The sequence below is a fragment of the Dasypus novemcinctus genome, chromosome 2 (assembly GCF_030445035.2).
Source record: "Dasypus novemcinctus isolate mDasNov1 chromosome 2, mDasNov1.1.hap2, whole genome shotgun sequence".
Taxonomy (NCBI): domain Eukaryota; kingdom Metazoa; phylum Chordata; class Mammalia; order Cingulata; family Dasypodidae; genus Dasypus; species Dasypus novemcinctus.
The window spans coordinates 100,044,361-100,061,724 of record NC_080674.1 but is presented as its reverse complement, the minus strand read 5'-3'; the positions used below and the strand labels follow the sequence as shown (position 1 = coordinate 100,061,724).

Below are 17,364 nucleotides of genomic sequence, written 5' to 3'. Positions count from 1 at the left end.
GTTCGTATATGTTGGTCTTCATTTAAAATATTATTTGCATAAGTTGTGAAGGAAAAAAAAATTATTTGTATTAGGGAGAAAAGAGAATAGTGTTGAAAATAGAATCAGAATTTTTCCTCATTGCCATATACCCATTCTTCATAACTAAATCTCAATGGAGAATAATTAGCACTGATGAAGGCAGAGAAAAGGAACAAGAATTGACGTAAGAAGCCACCATCTCAAAGTGAGCAAACATGAAGAGAAAGGGTTACCCGATCTCCCTGACTAGCATTTTATACAACCAACCTCGGACAAATGCGCCTTTGTTGAAAACAGATTAGTTGATCCAGCAACAATACTTTGAATGGTATAGGACCCCAGATGGAACCTGGAGAAATGAAAATAAAGAGCAAAAAGAAAAAAAAAATGAGGCAGCTGCTGGTAAGCAAAGCACTGTTCCTGATTGCAAAGAAAATGCTTTGAACTTCAGCTCAGTAAATGAGAAGCATACTTACTTACCGTAGGAAGGTGAGGAGGACAAATAAAAGTTCAGTTAAAGATATCCAAATATTATTAATCCATTTAATCTACTAAAAAAATCACATCACACTCACAGAAATGTTATTCTCACTGAAAGAGAGAAAGAGAAAGAAAAAAAGAAAGAGAGAGAAAGAGAGAAAGAAAGGGAAAGAAAGAAAGAGAGAGAAGCAAAATCTACTTGAGCTACCTAGCTGGGTATGAGCTCTTAATTAATCCCTTAGCAATGAAGAGGTATTTTTTTTAACACACAACTAAATAGCTGTTCTGAAACAGTCTATTGGCCATGCTGAGCTAAGTGACCTTATGTCATGCATGGCTGGGCTTGAAGGGAACACTACTGTTAAATGGAGCATGTTATGGAACTACGTTCACAAATGTAAAAATTCTGTGTTTCAGTTACACAGTCACTGAAACATTTTTCTTCTCATAGTAAATTATAATTTCTGTGAAACAACACACTGGAAGACTTTAAAATGCAGAACCTGAGAATACTAATAGTAATTCTCTAAGAAACTTACTTTTGTACAAGCCTATTCCATTTCTCTTTGACAAAATCCCAAGCCAGTAAGTGTCCTGGAAAATGTTGTCCCACAGTTCTAATGATGAATGACAGCTTCTGTGTTCGGATGATATCTCCATCAAGGCTACTTTTCATTAACCTGAAGAGCAAAGTAGATTTAGCCTTCAAAATAATTAATCGTGATAAAATGATGATTGAACTTTAATTAGTATTGGTTTGGTCTAAAATTGAGCTATAGATTGAAAACCTCTCATTTGTTTAAATGAAGAATTACTAATGAACTATGCATTTACATATACCATCACAGAATAAGTAAATAGTTACTGACTATATATATTGACTATACAAGGTAGTAAATAAATTCTGATAGAATTCTGGGGACAGCTTTTTTTTTTTTTTTTATAAAAACCTTATTTGATTTGAATAGGTAGGCATATTAATACTATTAAAAAACTAGGCTTTTGGAATGATTTGAAAATGAACATACATTTCAGAATATATTCTTAATAATATTAACAGTTAACATTTATTGATACTTACTATATGCCAGATATATTCTAAGCCCTTGTGACAACAAAGCAATTCAACAGGTATTTATCACCTATTTCGACATTTCACAATTGAAGAAACTGAGGTTACACAATTGCCCCATGATTAAATAAATAATATATGCTAAAGTGTAGCATTTGAATATAAGCCGTTTGCATCACCTAAACTACACTAACTGCTTATAGTGAGAAAACATACCCCCACTTATTAAAAAAAAAAAAACAAAAACGCAGCAATAACTGTAATAGTGGGGAAAACCCCAAATATCCATTGTGATAGACTGAACTATGTATCCCAATATAAACATGTTCTAAATCTTAATCCGTATTACTACAGGTGTGAGCCCAACGTATACAGGACTTCTTTTTTTTTTTCATAGCAACATTGTTCACTTTTTTTTTTTAATTTGCTTTTTGATATGTGCACATTTTTTTTTCCTTTATTTTCTTTTAATGGTACATTCAAAAACTATAAGGTCCCCATATACGCCTCACCCCCCTCACCCTCTCCTCCCACATCAACAACCTCTTCCATCATCGTGGCACATTCACTGCACCTGGTGAATACATTTTGGAGCACTGCTGCACCACATGGACAGTGGTCTATACTGTAGTCTACACTCTCCCCCAGTCCACCCAGTGGGCCATGCAGGACACACAATGTCCAGCTTCTGACCCTGCAGCACCACTCAGGACAACTCCAAGTCCTGAAAATATCCCCACATCATATCTCTTCCTCCCTCTTCCTACCCTCAGCAGCTACCGTGGCCATTTTCTCCAATCAATACTACAATTTCTTCATTATTAATCACAATAGTTCCCCAGCAGAACACCAGTAGGTCCACTCTAATCCATACTCTATTCCTCCATCCTGTGGACCCTGGGATGGTTATGTCTAGTCCCCCTCCACATCAAGAGGGAGCTTAGATTTCACATGGATGATGGATGCAATTCTCCTGCTTGCAGTTGTAGGCACTCTTGGGTCCCTGGTGTGTTGGCTGACCTTCTTCACCTCCCTGTTAGCTAGCCAAGGTAAGTCCAATAAACCAGATGGTAGGAGTTGCAAGTCTGCTGAGGCTCAGGACCTGGCTGTCACATGGACAATCCAGAGATTCAGGTCTCCTGAGTATACACCAACACCAATGCCAACCACTGGTCCGGTAAAAGTAACAGAAAAGGCATGTTTAGAAAGGTCATATCTGAGTCCAACTCCATCACATTCAGGAACACAAACTCCAAAGTAGGGCCAACGGACATGGCACTGAACTCTAGAGTCATCTGCCATGACCACAGAACCTGTGGGTCTCTGTAGCCCTCAGGAGAATGAGTACCTGGGCTTGTATCTACTTTGGCTGTCTCTGGTACTCTGCTGAGGCATGTAAGCGTTATCCCTCTGATGACCTCCTGACTCTTTTTTGGAGACTCACAGCCATATAAACTCATTTGTCCTTTCCATTTCCCCCTTTCATCCAAAGTTAAAAAGCAGTTTTTAATACCTGATATTACATGTAGGCTGAGATATTCTGCTGGTCTGAGTTGACCCTTTTATTTAAGGTCTTTTTCTAGTTATATCATCAACTGGTGCTTGGTAGTTATCCCTTGGCACCAGGGAGGTTCATCCCCCGAAGTCATGTCCCACACTGGGGGGAAGGTAATGCATTTACATGCTGAGTTTGGCTTACAGAGTGGCCACATTTGAACAACACGGAGGCTCTCAGGAGGTAACTCTTAGGCACCCTGCAGCTCTAGGCCTAGTTCATATTTTAGGCACACAGGCTCATAATCGTAGCCATCAGTATCAAGGGCTCATTGTTGGACCAACTGTCTTTATGGTCTTTGCCATTGTACTTGGGGGATTGTTGCTGTTCCATTGGGGAACATGATGGAGTTCCCCTGGCTAGGAACTCAGCACTCCCTCAGTTGTTGTTTTTAACTGAAACCACTAATATCCAAACATTTTTATGTACCCTGTATACATGCCTTGGAGAACTCCCTCCCAACCATGTGCCCCCTATCAATAACACCCCACACCAGTGTTCCTCCCTTATACAGGACTTCTTGAAGATGCTATTTTTAGTTAAGGTATGGCCACAGTGAATCTGGTGGGCTTTAATCTGGATTACTGGAAGCCTTATAAAGAGAAAGCCACAGTGAGGAACCTGAAGTGGGAAGTCAGGGGAACCTGGAAGAGAAAGGAGAAGACATTTTGATGTGATGGGAAAGCCAAGAAACCCCAAGAATTGGCAGGAGTCAGCATCACAACCCTATAGTCTTCAGGGAGAAAGGAAGCCTTCTAGCCTTCAAAAACATCAGGCAATAAATGCCCACTGTTTGAGCCAACACAATGTGTGGTATTTGTGACAGTAGTTCAGGCAAACTAGGGCACCCATCAATGGACCTTTAAACAAATGATGGGTTAAATAAATTATGATAGAGCCATACTACGGAATGCTATGCAGTCATAAAAACAAATGAAGTAGTGGAGCAGATGTGGCTCAAGAGGTTGAGCACCTGCCTCTCACATGGGAGATTCCCCAGGTCAGGTCCCAGTGCCGACAAGCAACAAATAAAACAAACAAAAAAACCCAACTCAGGTAAGCCAATGTGGCTCAGTGGCTTCCCACATACACAGTCCCCGGGTACTTCAAAAACAAAACAAAACAAAAAACAATAAAACAAACAAATGAAGTAGCCTTTATGAACTGACATGGAAAATCTCAAAAATAATCATTCACTAAAAAGAACCTTATCAGACAGAACATCTAAGACAGAAGACTTAGAAAAATTAGAAAAAATAGAAGATTTTAACAATACTATAAACCAACTAGACCTAATAGACATATTTAGAATACTTCACCCAATAACAGAATACACATTCTTCTCTAGTACACATGGATTATTCTCTAGGATAGAGCACGTTAGGTCACAAAACTTGTTTCAATAAATGAAAAAATACTGAAATGACACAATGTTATTTTCTCTGACCATGATGGAATGAAGCTAGAAACCAGTAACAGAGGAAGAACTGAAAATTTCACAAATACATGGAAATTAAACAATATACCAAACAACCAATGGGTCAAAAAAGAAATCACAAGGGGAATTAGGAAAATATCTTGAGGTGAATGAATTACAAACACAGCATATTAAAACTAATGGGATGCAGCAAAGACAGTATTGAGAGGAAAATTTATAGCTCTAAACGCTTACATTAAAAAAGATCTCAAATCAGTGTCCTAACTTCACACCTGAAGGAAATAGAAAGAAAGGAATAAACTAAATCCAAAGTGAACAGAAGAAAGGAAATAAAGATTAGAGTGGAAGTAAATGAACAGAGGAAAAAAAAAATCAATGAAACCAAAGATCAATAAAATCAACAAACCTTTACCTAGACTAACTGAAAAAAAAAGTGTGTACAAAACTGAAATTAGTAATGAAAGAGAGATAGTGCTAACTACACCACAGAAATGGAAAGGATTATGAAAGTACACTATAAACAATTTATGTCAACAGAATAGATAACCTAGATGAAATGGACCAATTCCTAAAACACACAGAACCTACACTGTCACTAAAAGAAACAGAAGATCTGAACAAACCAATAACAAATAAAGAGGTTGAGTCAATAATCAAAAACCTGTGAAGAGAGAGAAAATCTCAGGTCTAGATGGCTTCACTGGTGAATTTTTTCATTCAAAGAAGAATTAACACAAATTCTGCTAAAATACTTCCAAATAACTAAAGTGGAGGGAACAGTGCCTAATATATTCTATGAGGCCAACATCACCCTCTTACCAAACCCTGATAAAGATACCACAAGAAAAGAAAATTACAGACCAACATCTCTTATCAACACAGAGGCAAAAATCCTCAACAAAATACCAGCAAACCAAATCCAACAGCATATTAAAAGAATTATATACTATGAAAAAGTGGAATTTACCCAAGGAATGCAAGGGTGGTACAACATAAGAAAATTGTTTTAATGTAATACACCATACTAACAGAACTAAGGGAAAAAACAACACGATCATCTCAACTGACACAGAAAAAGTGTTTGAGAAAATCCAGCACTACCCATCATCACCACAGTTATTCCACATTGTACTGGAAGGTCTAGCCAGAGCAACTAGGCAAGAGAAAGAAAAGGCATACAAATCAGAAAGGAGTAAAACTTTCCCCATTTGCAGATGACAAAATCCTAAAAAAGTCTTGAAAAATCCACAACAAAGCTATTAGAGGTAATAATCAAATTCAGCAAAGTGCCAGGATAAAAGTTAAATATTCAAAAATCAGTGGTGTTTTTATACACTAGTTATAAATCATCTGAAAAGGAAATCAAGGAAAAAATTCCATATATAATAGCCACTAAAAGAATCAAATACTTAGGAACAAATTTGACTAAGTATGTAAAGGACTTGTACATAGAAAACTACAAAAGCTTTGCTGAAATAAATTAAAGATGTCCTTAATAAATGAGAAGATATTCCACGTTTATGGTTGGGATGACTAAATATTTTTAAGATGTGAATTCTATCCAAAGCTATTTTCAGACTCATTACAATCCCAATTAAAATTCCAACATCCTTTTTGCAGAAATGGGAAAGCTAATCATGAAATTCCTATGGAACATAAGAGACCTTGAATAGCCAAAACAACCTTGAAAAAGAACATATCTGAAGGACTCACACTGCCTGATTTAAAAAATTAATACAAAGCTAAAGTAATCAAAACAGAATGGTACTGCCACAAGGACAGACATATATACACCAATGGAACAGAAATAATGGGTCAGAAATAAGCTCTCATATCTGTGGCCAACTGATTATTGATGAGGTTATCAAGTCCACTCAATGGGGAAAAAACAGTCTCTCCAACAAATGGTTCTGTGAAAACTGGATATCCACATGCAAAAGAATTAAAGTGGACCCTAACCCTCACACCATATACAAAATTTAACTCCAAATGGATCAAAGACCTAAATATAAAAACCAAAACTATAAACCTCCTGGAAGAAAACACAGGGAAACATCTTTAGGACCTATTAGACAATGTTTTCTTAGACTTTACACCAAAAGCATTAGCAACAAAAGGAAAAAATAGATAAATGGGACTTCAATAAAATTAAAAACTTTTGTGTATCAAAGGACAATAAGAGGAAAATGAAAAGACAACTTACAGAATTGGAGAATATAGATAGAAAACCATATATCTGATAAGGATTTAATATCCAGAATATATTAAGAACTTCTACAACTCATCAAAAAAGACCAAACAACAAAAAATAAGAAAAAATAATTTAAATAAACCCAAAAAATAAAAAAAATGGACATCTGAATATCTTTTCTCCAGAGAAGATATACAAATGGACAATAAGCACATAGAAAGATGTTCACCATTGTTAGTCTTTAGGGAAATGCAAATTAAAACCATGAGATACAATTTCATACCCACTATGCTTACTACTAAAAAAGAGGCAATGACAAGTATTTGTGATGATGTGGAGAAAAAGAAACCAGCATATATTATAGACAGGAATGTAAAATGGTACAGCAGTTCTAGAAGACAGTTTGGTAGTTCCTCAGAAAATTAAATAAAGAATTACAATATGATCTAGCAATCCCAATTCTAAATATATACCCAAAAGAACTGAAAGCAGGGAGTTGAACAAATATTTGCACACCAATGTTCACAGTAGCATTCTTCCCAATAGCCAAAAGTAGAAGCAACCCAAGTGTCCATCAACCGATGAATAGAAAAACAGAACTTGTTATATACATTCAATGAAATATTATTCCACTATAAAAAGGACTGGATTTTGACACATGCTACCACATTTATTGAAGACATCATGTTGAGAGAAGCCAGACACAAAACGACAAATATTGTGTGATTTCGTTTATATGAAATAATTAGAATATTCAAATTAAGAGTCAGAAATGAGGATACAGGTTACCACGGGGGCAAGGATGTGAATGAGGCATGGGTAATTAATGGTTAATGGGTACATGGTTTCTGTTTGTGATGAAGAAAAATTTTGTTTTTTGAATGTAGTATTTTTTAAAAAATGAATAAAAAAAAAAAAGAAAAATTTTGGTAATGTATGGTGGTGATGGTAGCACAACATTGTGAATGTAATTAACATAACAGTCATATACTTGAAAGTAATTAAAAGGGGAAATTTTAGGTTGCATATGTTATCAGAATAAAATCTTTTAAAAACCCATAGAACTGTGCTACACGAAGTATGAACCCTAATGTAAAAGAGACTATGGTTAATCTCAAAATGCTTCCTTAATTATGAGAAAGGTACCACACTAATGCAAAATGTTAATAAGAGGGGAAACTGTGAGTGTGTATGTATATGGGGGATATGGGAACTCTGTGCTTTCTGCATGGTTTTTATGTAAATCTACAACTGTTCTAATAATAAACATTTTTTTAAAATACCTTGTCACACAACATTGTGTACAGTATAAATCTGTTTAAAAATATGTATATATATATATACATATATATATAAACATACATAGATAGAAACAGATCAAGGCTGACACTGTTAACAGAAAAGAAAGAATAAGAATGGAAGTGCAGGAAAATAAGAGACACATTCACATATTTTACTCCATTTTCTTATATATCACTTGAATTCTTTATAGTGGGAATTTATTAGCAAATTAATAGTGTAATTTAAAAACAAAATATTTTCTCTATTTGCTTGGGTTGGAGCTGATTACTACTTTGAAGTAAATGCCTGTTTACAGTGTGTCTTTGGAAAGTGGTCTGGGCAGGGGTTGAGAACATCTTTGGGACACTATCAGGATTTACCTGAGCAAAATTATATAAAAGAAGCACTGAGACTCAGGGACTCCCTCTGTCCTTAGTGTGACTCTCAGTGTGAACAACTTCTGGTGTTCTACACACCAGGCAGCAGATACCACCATACTTCTCTTAGCTACCTATAGCTCCTCTACTATGCCATTGCCTTTTTTTTCCTGTTCAGAGGCTCTACTTATTGCTCTTCTTCCACCCATGTGAAATGCCCATTCTTGGTACTTTATCACACAGATAAAGAGGAAAACTCTGACAAATAAATTCACAAGAAGGTATTAATATATCTATGTATATGTTATCCTTTTCTGAATTGTCTCCATTTTCAAAGTGACAGCTTGGACAGAAAATGTCTTGACCTAAAAGAATGAAGCATTAACTGTGGAATTTACGACAACAGGCTAAATTAAGACAACATAAAGAAGTTTTTGAGCAGGCAGTAGGAGGGGGTTGCTATTCCTGGCATCTTCCAATTCTCTCTTGGGAAAAGCATATTCTTGCGCAAATCTGTAAAGGATCAATCCCTGAAATGAAGCCCAGTGCATGAAAGCTCCTTACCACACCGCCCAACTCAAGTCCAGCCTGTTAGTATAAGGAATAAAAGAGAGATCCCAAAGTAAGTAAGCTCCTCACCCTAGGAGCACAATGGTTTTATGTTTTTGGTTTTTATACACCACACTCCTTGGGTAGTTCCATACCAGTAAAGTTTCCGTACATCCTCTGAGCTGGCAAGAGCTTCGAGTATTTTATTCTTCTCTGCTTCAGAGTCTATAGCAGTGTACTTGTTTAAGAGAAATAACCAGCCTTTCTCAGTTTTAGCTCCAACTTTGAATACAGTAGTCATGACATCAGCAGGAAGGCTGTAAGAAAAGTGGTCACACATGAGAACAGGAAAATTCCTGAACACAAAGGCAAAGGGATTTGACTGGTGGCAGTTGTGGGGTCTTTACTGCACAATAGAGGGTCAAGAAAAGTTTACTTCAGTGGCTGCTACTTTTCCAATGGTTATGAATATGAAGAACATCACTTGAATTGAATACAATAATTATTCACTGAGCACCTACGAAGAACCAGGCAGGCAACAGGGTGGATATTACAGAGGGGAAGAGGAATGAGACACAGCCTATCAAAAAGCACAGAGCAATAAACGTCAACAGTATAATACAGTGTGATAGGACAAAAATATGGCAGCAAATGTGGAAATAATCACAGGCAACTTCCTATATAAAAATCTCAGATCTGGGAAGGCGCTCAAAAGGCTGTCCAAATCTCTCACCCCAACTCCATCTGACGCTTGAATCTTCTCTCCATAATGCCCAGTAAGGAACCTGGAGAGAACCAATTGTTGCCAAAAGCATTTCTACTAACTGCTAACTCTACCTACTACCTTTTTGCCTAAATTAAGAGAGTCTGTTTGAAAACCCAAACACAGAGTTTAACTACACTAACACTCACATTTTTATAACATTTACAACCCAGAATGAGAAGATCATGTTTTCCATGTATGATGTGAGGTAAAGAAGAGGAAGAGAGATCATTTGAATAGAAGTACACTTCACCTTTGAGTTCCATTGGATGCCACCCAATCATCAAACAGCTTCATGGCGGCAGTGCTGTAGTTTTCTAGGTTGTGGGTGCAAGCAAATTCTAGCAAGATTGACCGAAGCTCTCGCATAGATGGGGTGCCCTCATCAGTCCAAGTTTGTTGTTGAATAAGGTTTTGAAGTAATTTAAATACCCTGGTCTAGAGAGACAAAATGAATTATAATGGAGTAATAATAATTAGGACAATCAGATCATTTTCTGTCATCATTTACCCAAGGAGGGAAAAATAAAGGACAAATATATTATTAAATTTTAACTGACATATGTAGCCCACATACAGCTAGGATGAAGCCATTCGATAACAAGAGCTATACATAAGGCTGCTATTGTCAAAGGGAAATTTCAATGATATAACAGAAAGAATAACTTCTATGCAGTAGAAGTCCTGCATAGAAGGACTTCTATCTTCTATGTACTCAAAAGTTATTTACAGCCACTGCTGGAAGGAAGTTGGAACTTCCTGTGTGATCATAGACTCCATAAAGTAATGAGAGAAAAGTATAATTCTTTACTGATGGCTAAATGTTTAACTGCTTCTGAATCCAAATTAAAGGTATATTTAACATATCAGCTAGATTGATATTGTCAGTAAATTAGCAAGATGAGGCTTGCAGGGAAGGACAGTTGTTTATCATTTTTTTTCTCCCAACTTTTTATTTAAAAAATTTTCAAACCTACAGAAAAGATGCAAGAATAGTAAAATGAATACTCTTATGCTGCTCACCTGGATTCACCAGTTGTTGTTTTTTAATATACTTTTTTATTAAAAAAAAAAAAGATACTTAAATTACATAAAAAACATAGGGGATTCCCATATGCCCCACACATTTTCCCACATTAACAACATCCTTTATTAGTGTAGTACATTTGTTACAATTGATAAACACATTTTGAAGCACTGCCACTAAATGTCGATTATAGTTTACATTGTATTAATAGTTTACACTCTCTCCCATGCAATTTTGTAAGTTATGACAAGATATATAATGGCCTGTATCTGTCCTTGCAATGTTACTCAGGACAGTTCCCAAGTCCCGAAAATGCCTGCATATTACATCTGTTTTTCCTTCTCCCTTTCCTTAGAATCTCCAGTGGATTCACCAGTTTTTCACCAATTTACATTTGCTTTGTCTTTAGTGTGTAATACACATACAAAAACACCTGTTTTTTTGGGAGAGGCATGGGGGCAGTTAGTAAAATCACATGAAAGTTAAGTTAAAGCTTTCATGATAATTTCATTGCTAAATATTTTAGCATGCAATTCCCAGAAATAGACATTCTCCTACTTAACCATAATACCTTATTGCACTTAAGAAAATGAAGTATTCAATAATATCTATTATCTCATCCATGGTTACATTTACTTCTTTTTATTTATTTCTCTCCCCTTCCCCCCCAGTTATCTGCTCTCTGTCCATTCGCTGTGTGTTCTTCTGTGTCCTCTTGTATTCCTGTCAGCGGCGCAAGCAATCTGTGTCATCTTGCTGCGCCAACTCTCCATGTGTGCAGCGCCACTCCTGGGCAGGCTGCACTTTTTTCGTGTGGGGCAGCTTTCCTTACGGGGCGCACTCCTTGCACGTGGGGCTCCCCTACTTGGGGACACCCCTGTGTGGCACAACACTCTTGTGCGCATCAGCACTGTGCATGGGCCAGCTCACCACACGGGTCAGGAGGCCCAGGATTTGAAGCTTGGACCTCCCATGTGGTAGGCGGATGCTCTATCAGTTGAGCCAAATCCGCTTCTCTACATTTACTTTTGAATGGGATGTGATAGCTAAGTGCATATTTGTAGTACTGAGGAAGCAAAAAAAAAAAAAATCTTGTTTTTCATCTTCATCCACTATAAAAACAAAAAAACTGTTCATAGTGTATGTAAATATTTCCATATTGTAAGCTGTTATGCATGGTGTTAGGTGAGGACACATGGGATTTAAAAAATCATATGAAATTTATACATTTATGAATGCTACTAGAAGGAACAAATATTGTAATATAAGAAGTGCTTACAGATGTATTTTTAAAAAGATTTCATGACTATTTATAAGGAAGAAAATAAAGCTATAGGGAACCCCCATTCCCACCCAAGGGTGAGCACAGGGGCATTTCTTCTCACTGGTACTTCCTTAACACAACTACCATTACTAAGTTGTATCTCAAGTAATCAAGTATCACAGATGGCTACACACAAAAACTCTAAATCCCAGAAAATTCGTAAGCTCCTCCCAGAGCATTATATTCTTCATGAGTACCACTGTTAGTACCTAAAATGAATCTTAGTTGGGGAATTTTTAAACTGCTGAGGCCATTTTCTGAGCAGACCTTTTCTGAACAAGGGTCTTGTAAAGCTAATATAAAAATGGAGAAAAGAATCTGTGCAACAATGAGGACTCAAAGTCTGTGATTACATGTTAATCCAATTTTGTATGATTTGAAAGCTATGAAATAGGAGAGAAGACACACTGTGGAATATGCGAGTGGTAAAGCCTAAGAATGGCAGGGAGGATTTGAAGTGGAAAAGTACTTGCCATGCTGACTGTGAACGCAAGTAACATAAAAGCAATGCAGAGTGCATTGGCCCATGCTATTTCTACTAGCCTGAGCTTCCCAATGGCATCATGACTGTGAACCACCCAAAATACCTGAAGAATAAAAGAAATTTAAAAGCTACTCGTCACTGCCAACATCAAATAGAAACAAAGGAAGAAAGCAAAACAAAACAAAGTTACATGCTAGAAATTCTACTGTAAAAAAAACCCTGGCGAAAAATAGCATGTCTCCTTAGGAGTATACTAAAACACAAAGAACCCAGTAGGGAAAAAAGGCACTTAAAGATACTAAAAGCAAAGGAAACCTGATACTTGAAGGCTAATTAATGCCAGAGCAGTTACTCCATTGGAATTGCAGGGTACAATTTTGCTGGTTATTCCCGTATCAAATTGTTAAGAGAAATCTCCCAAATAGGCGATTTTAAATACATTTCAAATTATAAGGTAATAAATTTAAAGTAAAATATCTTATTAAAAAATCAAGTTTTAGGGAATTCGTGTTGCTACAAAATATGATTATTTTTTACAAATAATCCAGGTTGTATTTTTAATGTTAATAAACAATATCAAGTTCTTCAAATTACATTCCCATTTTAGAAATAAAGTGAAACCTGTTTTTCCATGGTTCCAAATTAATATTTTTAGAAATTTAAACACATTAACAAGAGAATTCAACCCTCTGATTTCAGAAAGTAAAAATGTCAAGTCGGGAGGGGGTATAGAGTGATAGATTATAACAGTAACAAACCTAGTATGTGCAATAAAATGCAACAACAACACACACACAAACTGAGAAAGATGATACCACCTTTGTTATATATTAATTTTGGCTTACTGCTTTAATTTTTTTTTTACCTTTTCACCTTTTTTCTTAGAAAAGTTACAGGTTTACAGAGAAATCATACATAAAGTACAAGGGGAATGAGTGTTTCTATTTCTCCACATGCTCTCCAAAACTTGTAATTTTCCAGTTTTATAATAGCAGCCATTACAGTGGCTCTGAAATGGCAGCTCATTGTGGTTATAATTTGCCTTTCCCAAAAGGCTAGTGATGTTGGACATCTTCTCATGTGTTCTTTGGCTATTTGCATATTGTCTCTGGAGAAATGTATATTCAAGTCATTAGTCCAATTTTGTTTGTTTAAAGGAGGTACCAGAGATTGAATCCCGGACCTTGTACATAGGAAGTAAGCACTCAACTACTGAGCTACATCCACTCCCCGCCCAATTTAATTGGGTTGTCTTTTTGTTCTTAGGTTGAAGGATTTCCTTATATTTTCTGAGCATTAAGCCCTTATCTGATACATGCTTCCAAATATTTTCTTTCATTGTATAGGTTGCCATTTATTTACATGATGAAGTCCCTTGATGCCCAAAAGTTTTAAATTTTGATGAGGTCCTATTTATCTCTCTCTTTTTTTAAAGATTTACTTTTTATTTATTTCTCTCCCCTTCCCTCCCTCCCCCCAGTTTGCTGTGTGTTCTTCTGTGACTGCTTCTATCCTTATCAGCTGCACTGGGAATCTGTGTTTCTTTTCGTTGCATCATCTTGTTGTGTCAGCTCTCCGTGTGTACAGCGCCATTCTTGGGCAGGTTGCACTTTCTTTAGCGCTGGGCGGCTCTCCTTACAGGCTGCACTCCTTGCACATGGGGCTCCCCTATGCGGGGGACATCCCTGTGTGGCACGGTACTCCTTGCGCGTATCAGCACTGCGCACGGGCCAGCTCCACATGGGCCAAGGAGGCCTGGGGTTTGAACCGTGGACCTCCCATATGGTAGGTGGATGCCCTAACCACTGGGCCAAGTCCACTTCCCTTATTTATCTATTTCTTCTTTTGTTGCCTGTGTTTTTTTGCCTAACAGAAGATGTGAAGATGCTTCTTCATGTTTTCTACTAGATATTTTATAGTTTTGGTTCTTTTAATTAGGTCTTTCATCCATTTTGAGCAGATCTGTAAAAGGTGTGAGGTAGGGGGTTCTCTTTTTTTTTGTCTCTCTTTCTTTTTTGGCAAATGGAGATCCAGTGTTCCCAGCACCATTTGGTGAAGAGACTATTCTTTCCCAATTAGGTGATCTTTGCCCCCTTGCCAAAAATCAGTTGGTCACAGATATGATATTTTATTTCTGAAGCAACAGTTCTATTCCATTGGTCTATATGTCTGTTCTTGTGCCAGTAACATGCTGTTTTAATTATTTTAGCTTTGTAATAAGATTTAAGATCAGGAATTTTGAGTCCTGCAACTCCATTCTTATTTCTCAAGATGGCTTTAGCTATTCAGGACCTCTTACCCTTCAATGGCTTTTCCACTTCTGCAAAGAAGGTTGTTGGAATTTTGACTGGAATTGCACTAAATCTATAAATTGCTTTGGGTAGGATTGACATTGTAACAATATTTAGTCTTCCATCCATGAACATCAAATGTCCTTCCATTTATTTAGATTTTTCTCTGACATCTTTTAGCAGTGTTTTGTAGTTTTCTGTGTATAAGTCCGTTATTTCCTTGTTTAGATATAATCCTGGATTATTTGATTCTTTTAGTTGTTATTGTGAATGGATTTTTTCCCCTTGATTTCTTCTTCTAATTAATCATTGCTTGTGCATAGAAACACCACTGATTTTTGGGTGTTCATCTTGTACCATGCCATTTTGATGAATTCATTTATGAGCTCTAGAAGCTTTCTTGTGAATTTTTCAGAATTTTCTGTATACAGGATCTTGTCATCCTCAAATAGGGAAAGTACTATTTGGATGGACACAGTTATGTTTTTTTGCTAAGTTTGGAATGTTTTCTTTTATTTCTTTGAATATTCCTTTTGCTCCTTTCTCTCCTCCTTCTCACTCCAGGACTTCCATAATGCATATATTGGTATGCTAGATGATGTTCCAAAGGTCTCTTGGGCTATTTTTACTTTTTATAACTCCTTTTCTTTCTTCTTCTTAGACTGACACACTTCAATACCTTGTCTTTGAGATCACTAATTCTTCTGCCCCTGCACTCTGCTATTGAAACCCTCCTAGGAATTTTTCATTTCAGTCTTCAACTCCAGTAGTTCTTTATGGTGCCTTTTAAAAATTTCTATCTCTTTACTGAGATTCTTACGTTGTTCATGCAATATTTTCCTGATATCCTTTAGTTTTTTCTCTGCATTTTCCTTCATCCCTGAAGCATTCTGAAGATCATTTTACCCAGTCTTTCTCTAGGATGTCCACAGTCTGGTCTTCACTGCTGATGTTTTTGGGATTTTTACCCTCTTCCTTTGAACGGGCTGTCATGTCCTTTTTCAATGTTTTGTAATCTTTTGTTGCACTCTGTATATTTCAGTATTTTAAAATGTTAATCCAGGGATTTAGTTCCTGGCCTGTTTCCCCTTCAGTCTGTTTCTAGTCAGTGATATGATGGAGATTTTCTTGAGTGCTAAGAGCTAATAAAACAAACAAAAAATCAATGCAAAAAATACCTTTAATAGTCTTTGCAAATTGGCTTTACATTGGCTGGTGTTCTCTTCAGTTTTCAGCCCTCCAATCAAGATTAGCCCAATGCCAAAGTAAAGGGTCTTCTCTGTCTCTTCGGGGTCTGTGTTCTGTTTTGAGCTTTTGCTTGCAAGTGGCTGGAGGAGTTCCCGGTTTACAGGAATTTGAAAGCCCTTTCTTTTCTTCAGCAGACATCCTCCTCTCCCCTTACCACCCAGAGCAGAATTTAAAGCACAAAAGCCTTTGCCCAGGCTGATTGGCTCAAAAGTTTTTTATACTGCTTTCACTATCTTAAGATACTTTTGCCTGGAGGGCAAATGCATGAATCAGAGAAGAATTTCCCAATTTAGTCTTTGCCAGCTGGAAGGAGGCCAGGCACCCACAAAGTTAGCCCGCTCACACTGTCTTGGGAAGGGGTAAGGGACAGGCCAACAAGGTTGCCAGGAACTTCATTATGCTATTTGAAGCTGAGTTTCCTTGATTTGGCATGTTGTGAGAAAATGCAGCCCCTTAAACCATTTTCTGTAGTTTTGAAGAAGGGATTTTAAGGCTCCTTTGAAGCTTTTTTTCAAGGTGGGTTGATATAATAGCTGCCCTCAGAGCCTGGCACCCCAACAATCTGAAGTAGCTAATCAAAAGCAGTGATCAGCTATCATATTGCATATCCCCAGTCTTTCGAGACTTCCCTGGCATCAGCAAGCTACACTAGGGGCTGGGATTGAGTACTTCACCGCTGCTTGCCCTGAGTCTGAGAAAAGGCTATAGTAGCTGCTGCCCAGGGAGTGCAATTTACCAGTAGTTACTGTAATTTACCAGCCTCTTCCTCCTGCTCTGGCTGCTGTAAAGTATTTTACTAGTCTCTAGAGTTTCAAAATAGTTGATTCAGACAGTTTTTGCTTGTTTAATAGTTGTTCTGCTGGAGGGACTGATTCATGGAATTTCCTACTCCACCATTTTCCCATTCTGCTTCCCAGTATTTTAATATTACATCGATATGCCCACGGTGTTCTTTCTTGGGCTGAGTTTCTTGATAGTGAAATGCCAGTTTATATTGCAAAAGATATTTCTGCCAAACCCTCATATGTAAAAGAATGCCAGATTTGTAAGTGATCAAACAGTAATATGGCTGGGATCAGATGTTAGCATCTGTTGTGAACAATTATGAAAAGGAATTCATCTTCACTAGTTATTAGAGAAATAAAAATTAGAGCCCAAACTACAATACCACTATATACCCATCTGAATGGCTAAGATGATATTTACTACTAAGTGTTGACTTCTTTCATGATTTGTACAGATATACCACACTAATTAGTGTGG

The 17,364-nt window shown here is 36.9% G+C and overlaps 1 protein-coding gene across 4 annotated transcripts in view; it reads right to left on the bottom strand.

Moving 5' to 3' along the window:
• Positions 1 to 17,364, bottom strand: part of LNPEP (leucyl and cystinyl aminopeptidase) — a 124,725-nt gene that overhangs the window by 9,026 nt on the left and 98,335 nt on the right. For all 4 annotated transcript variants that reach the window (XR_009180639.2, XR_009180638.2, XM_004455952.5 and 1 more), the window contains exons 14-17: positions 9,981 to 10,165; positions 9,120 to 9,281; positions 1,041 to 1,181; positions 289 to 370 (exon numbers count right to left, since the gene is read on the bottom strand). Coding sequence is in view for 2 of the 4 variants with exons in the window: in XM_004455952.5 (XP_004456009.1) it covers positions 289 to 370; positions 1,041 to 1,181; positions 9,120 to 9,281; positions 9,981 to 10,165 (570 nt within the window). In the remaining 2 variants the exon portion in view is untranslated. The remainder of the gene's footprint in view (positions 1 to 288; positions 371 to 1,040; positions 1,182 to 9,119; positions 9,282 to 9,980; positions 10,166 to 17,364) is intronic.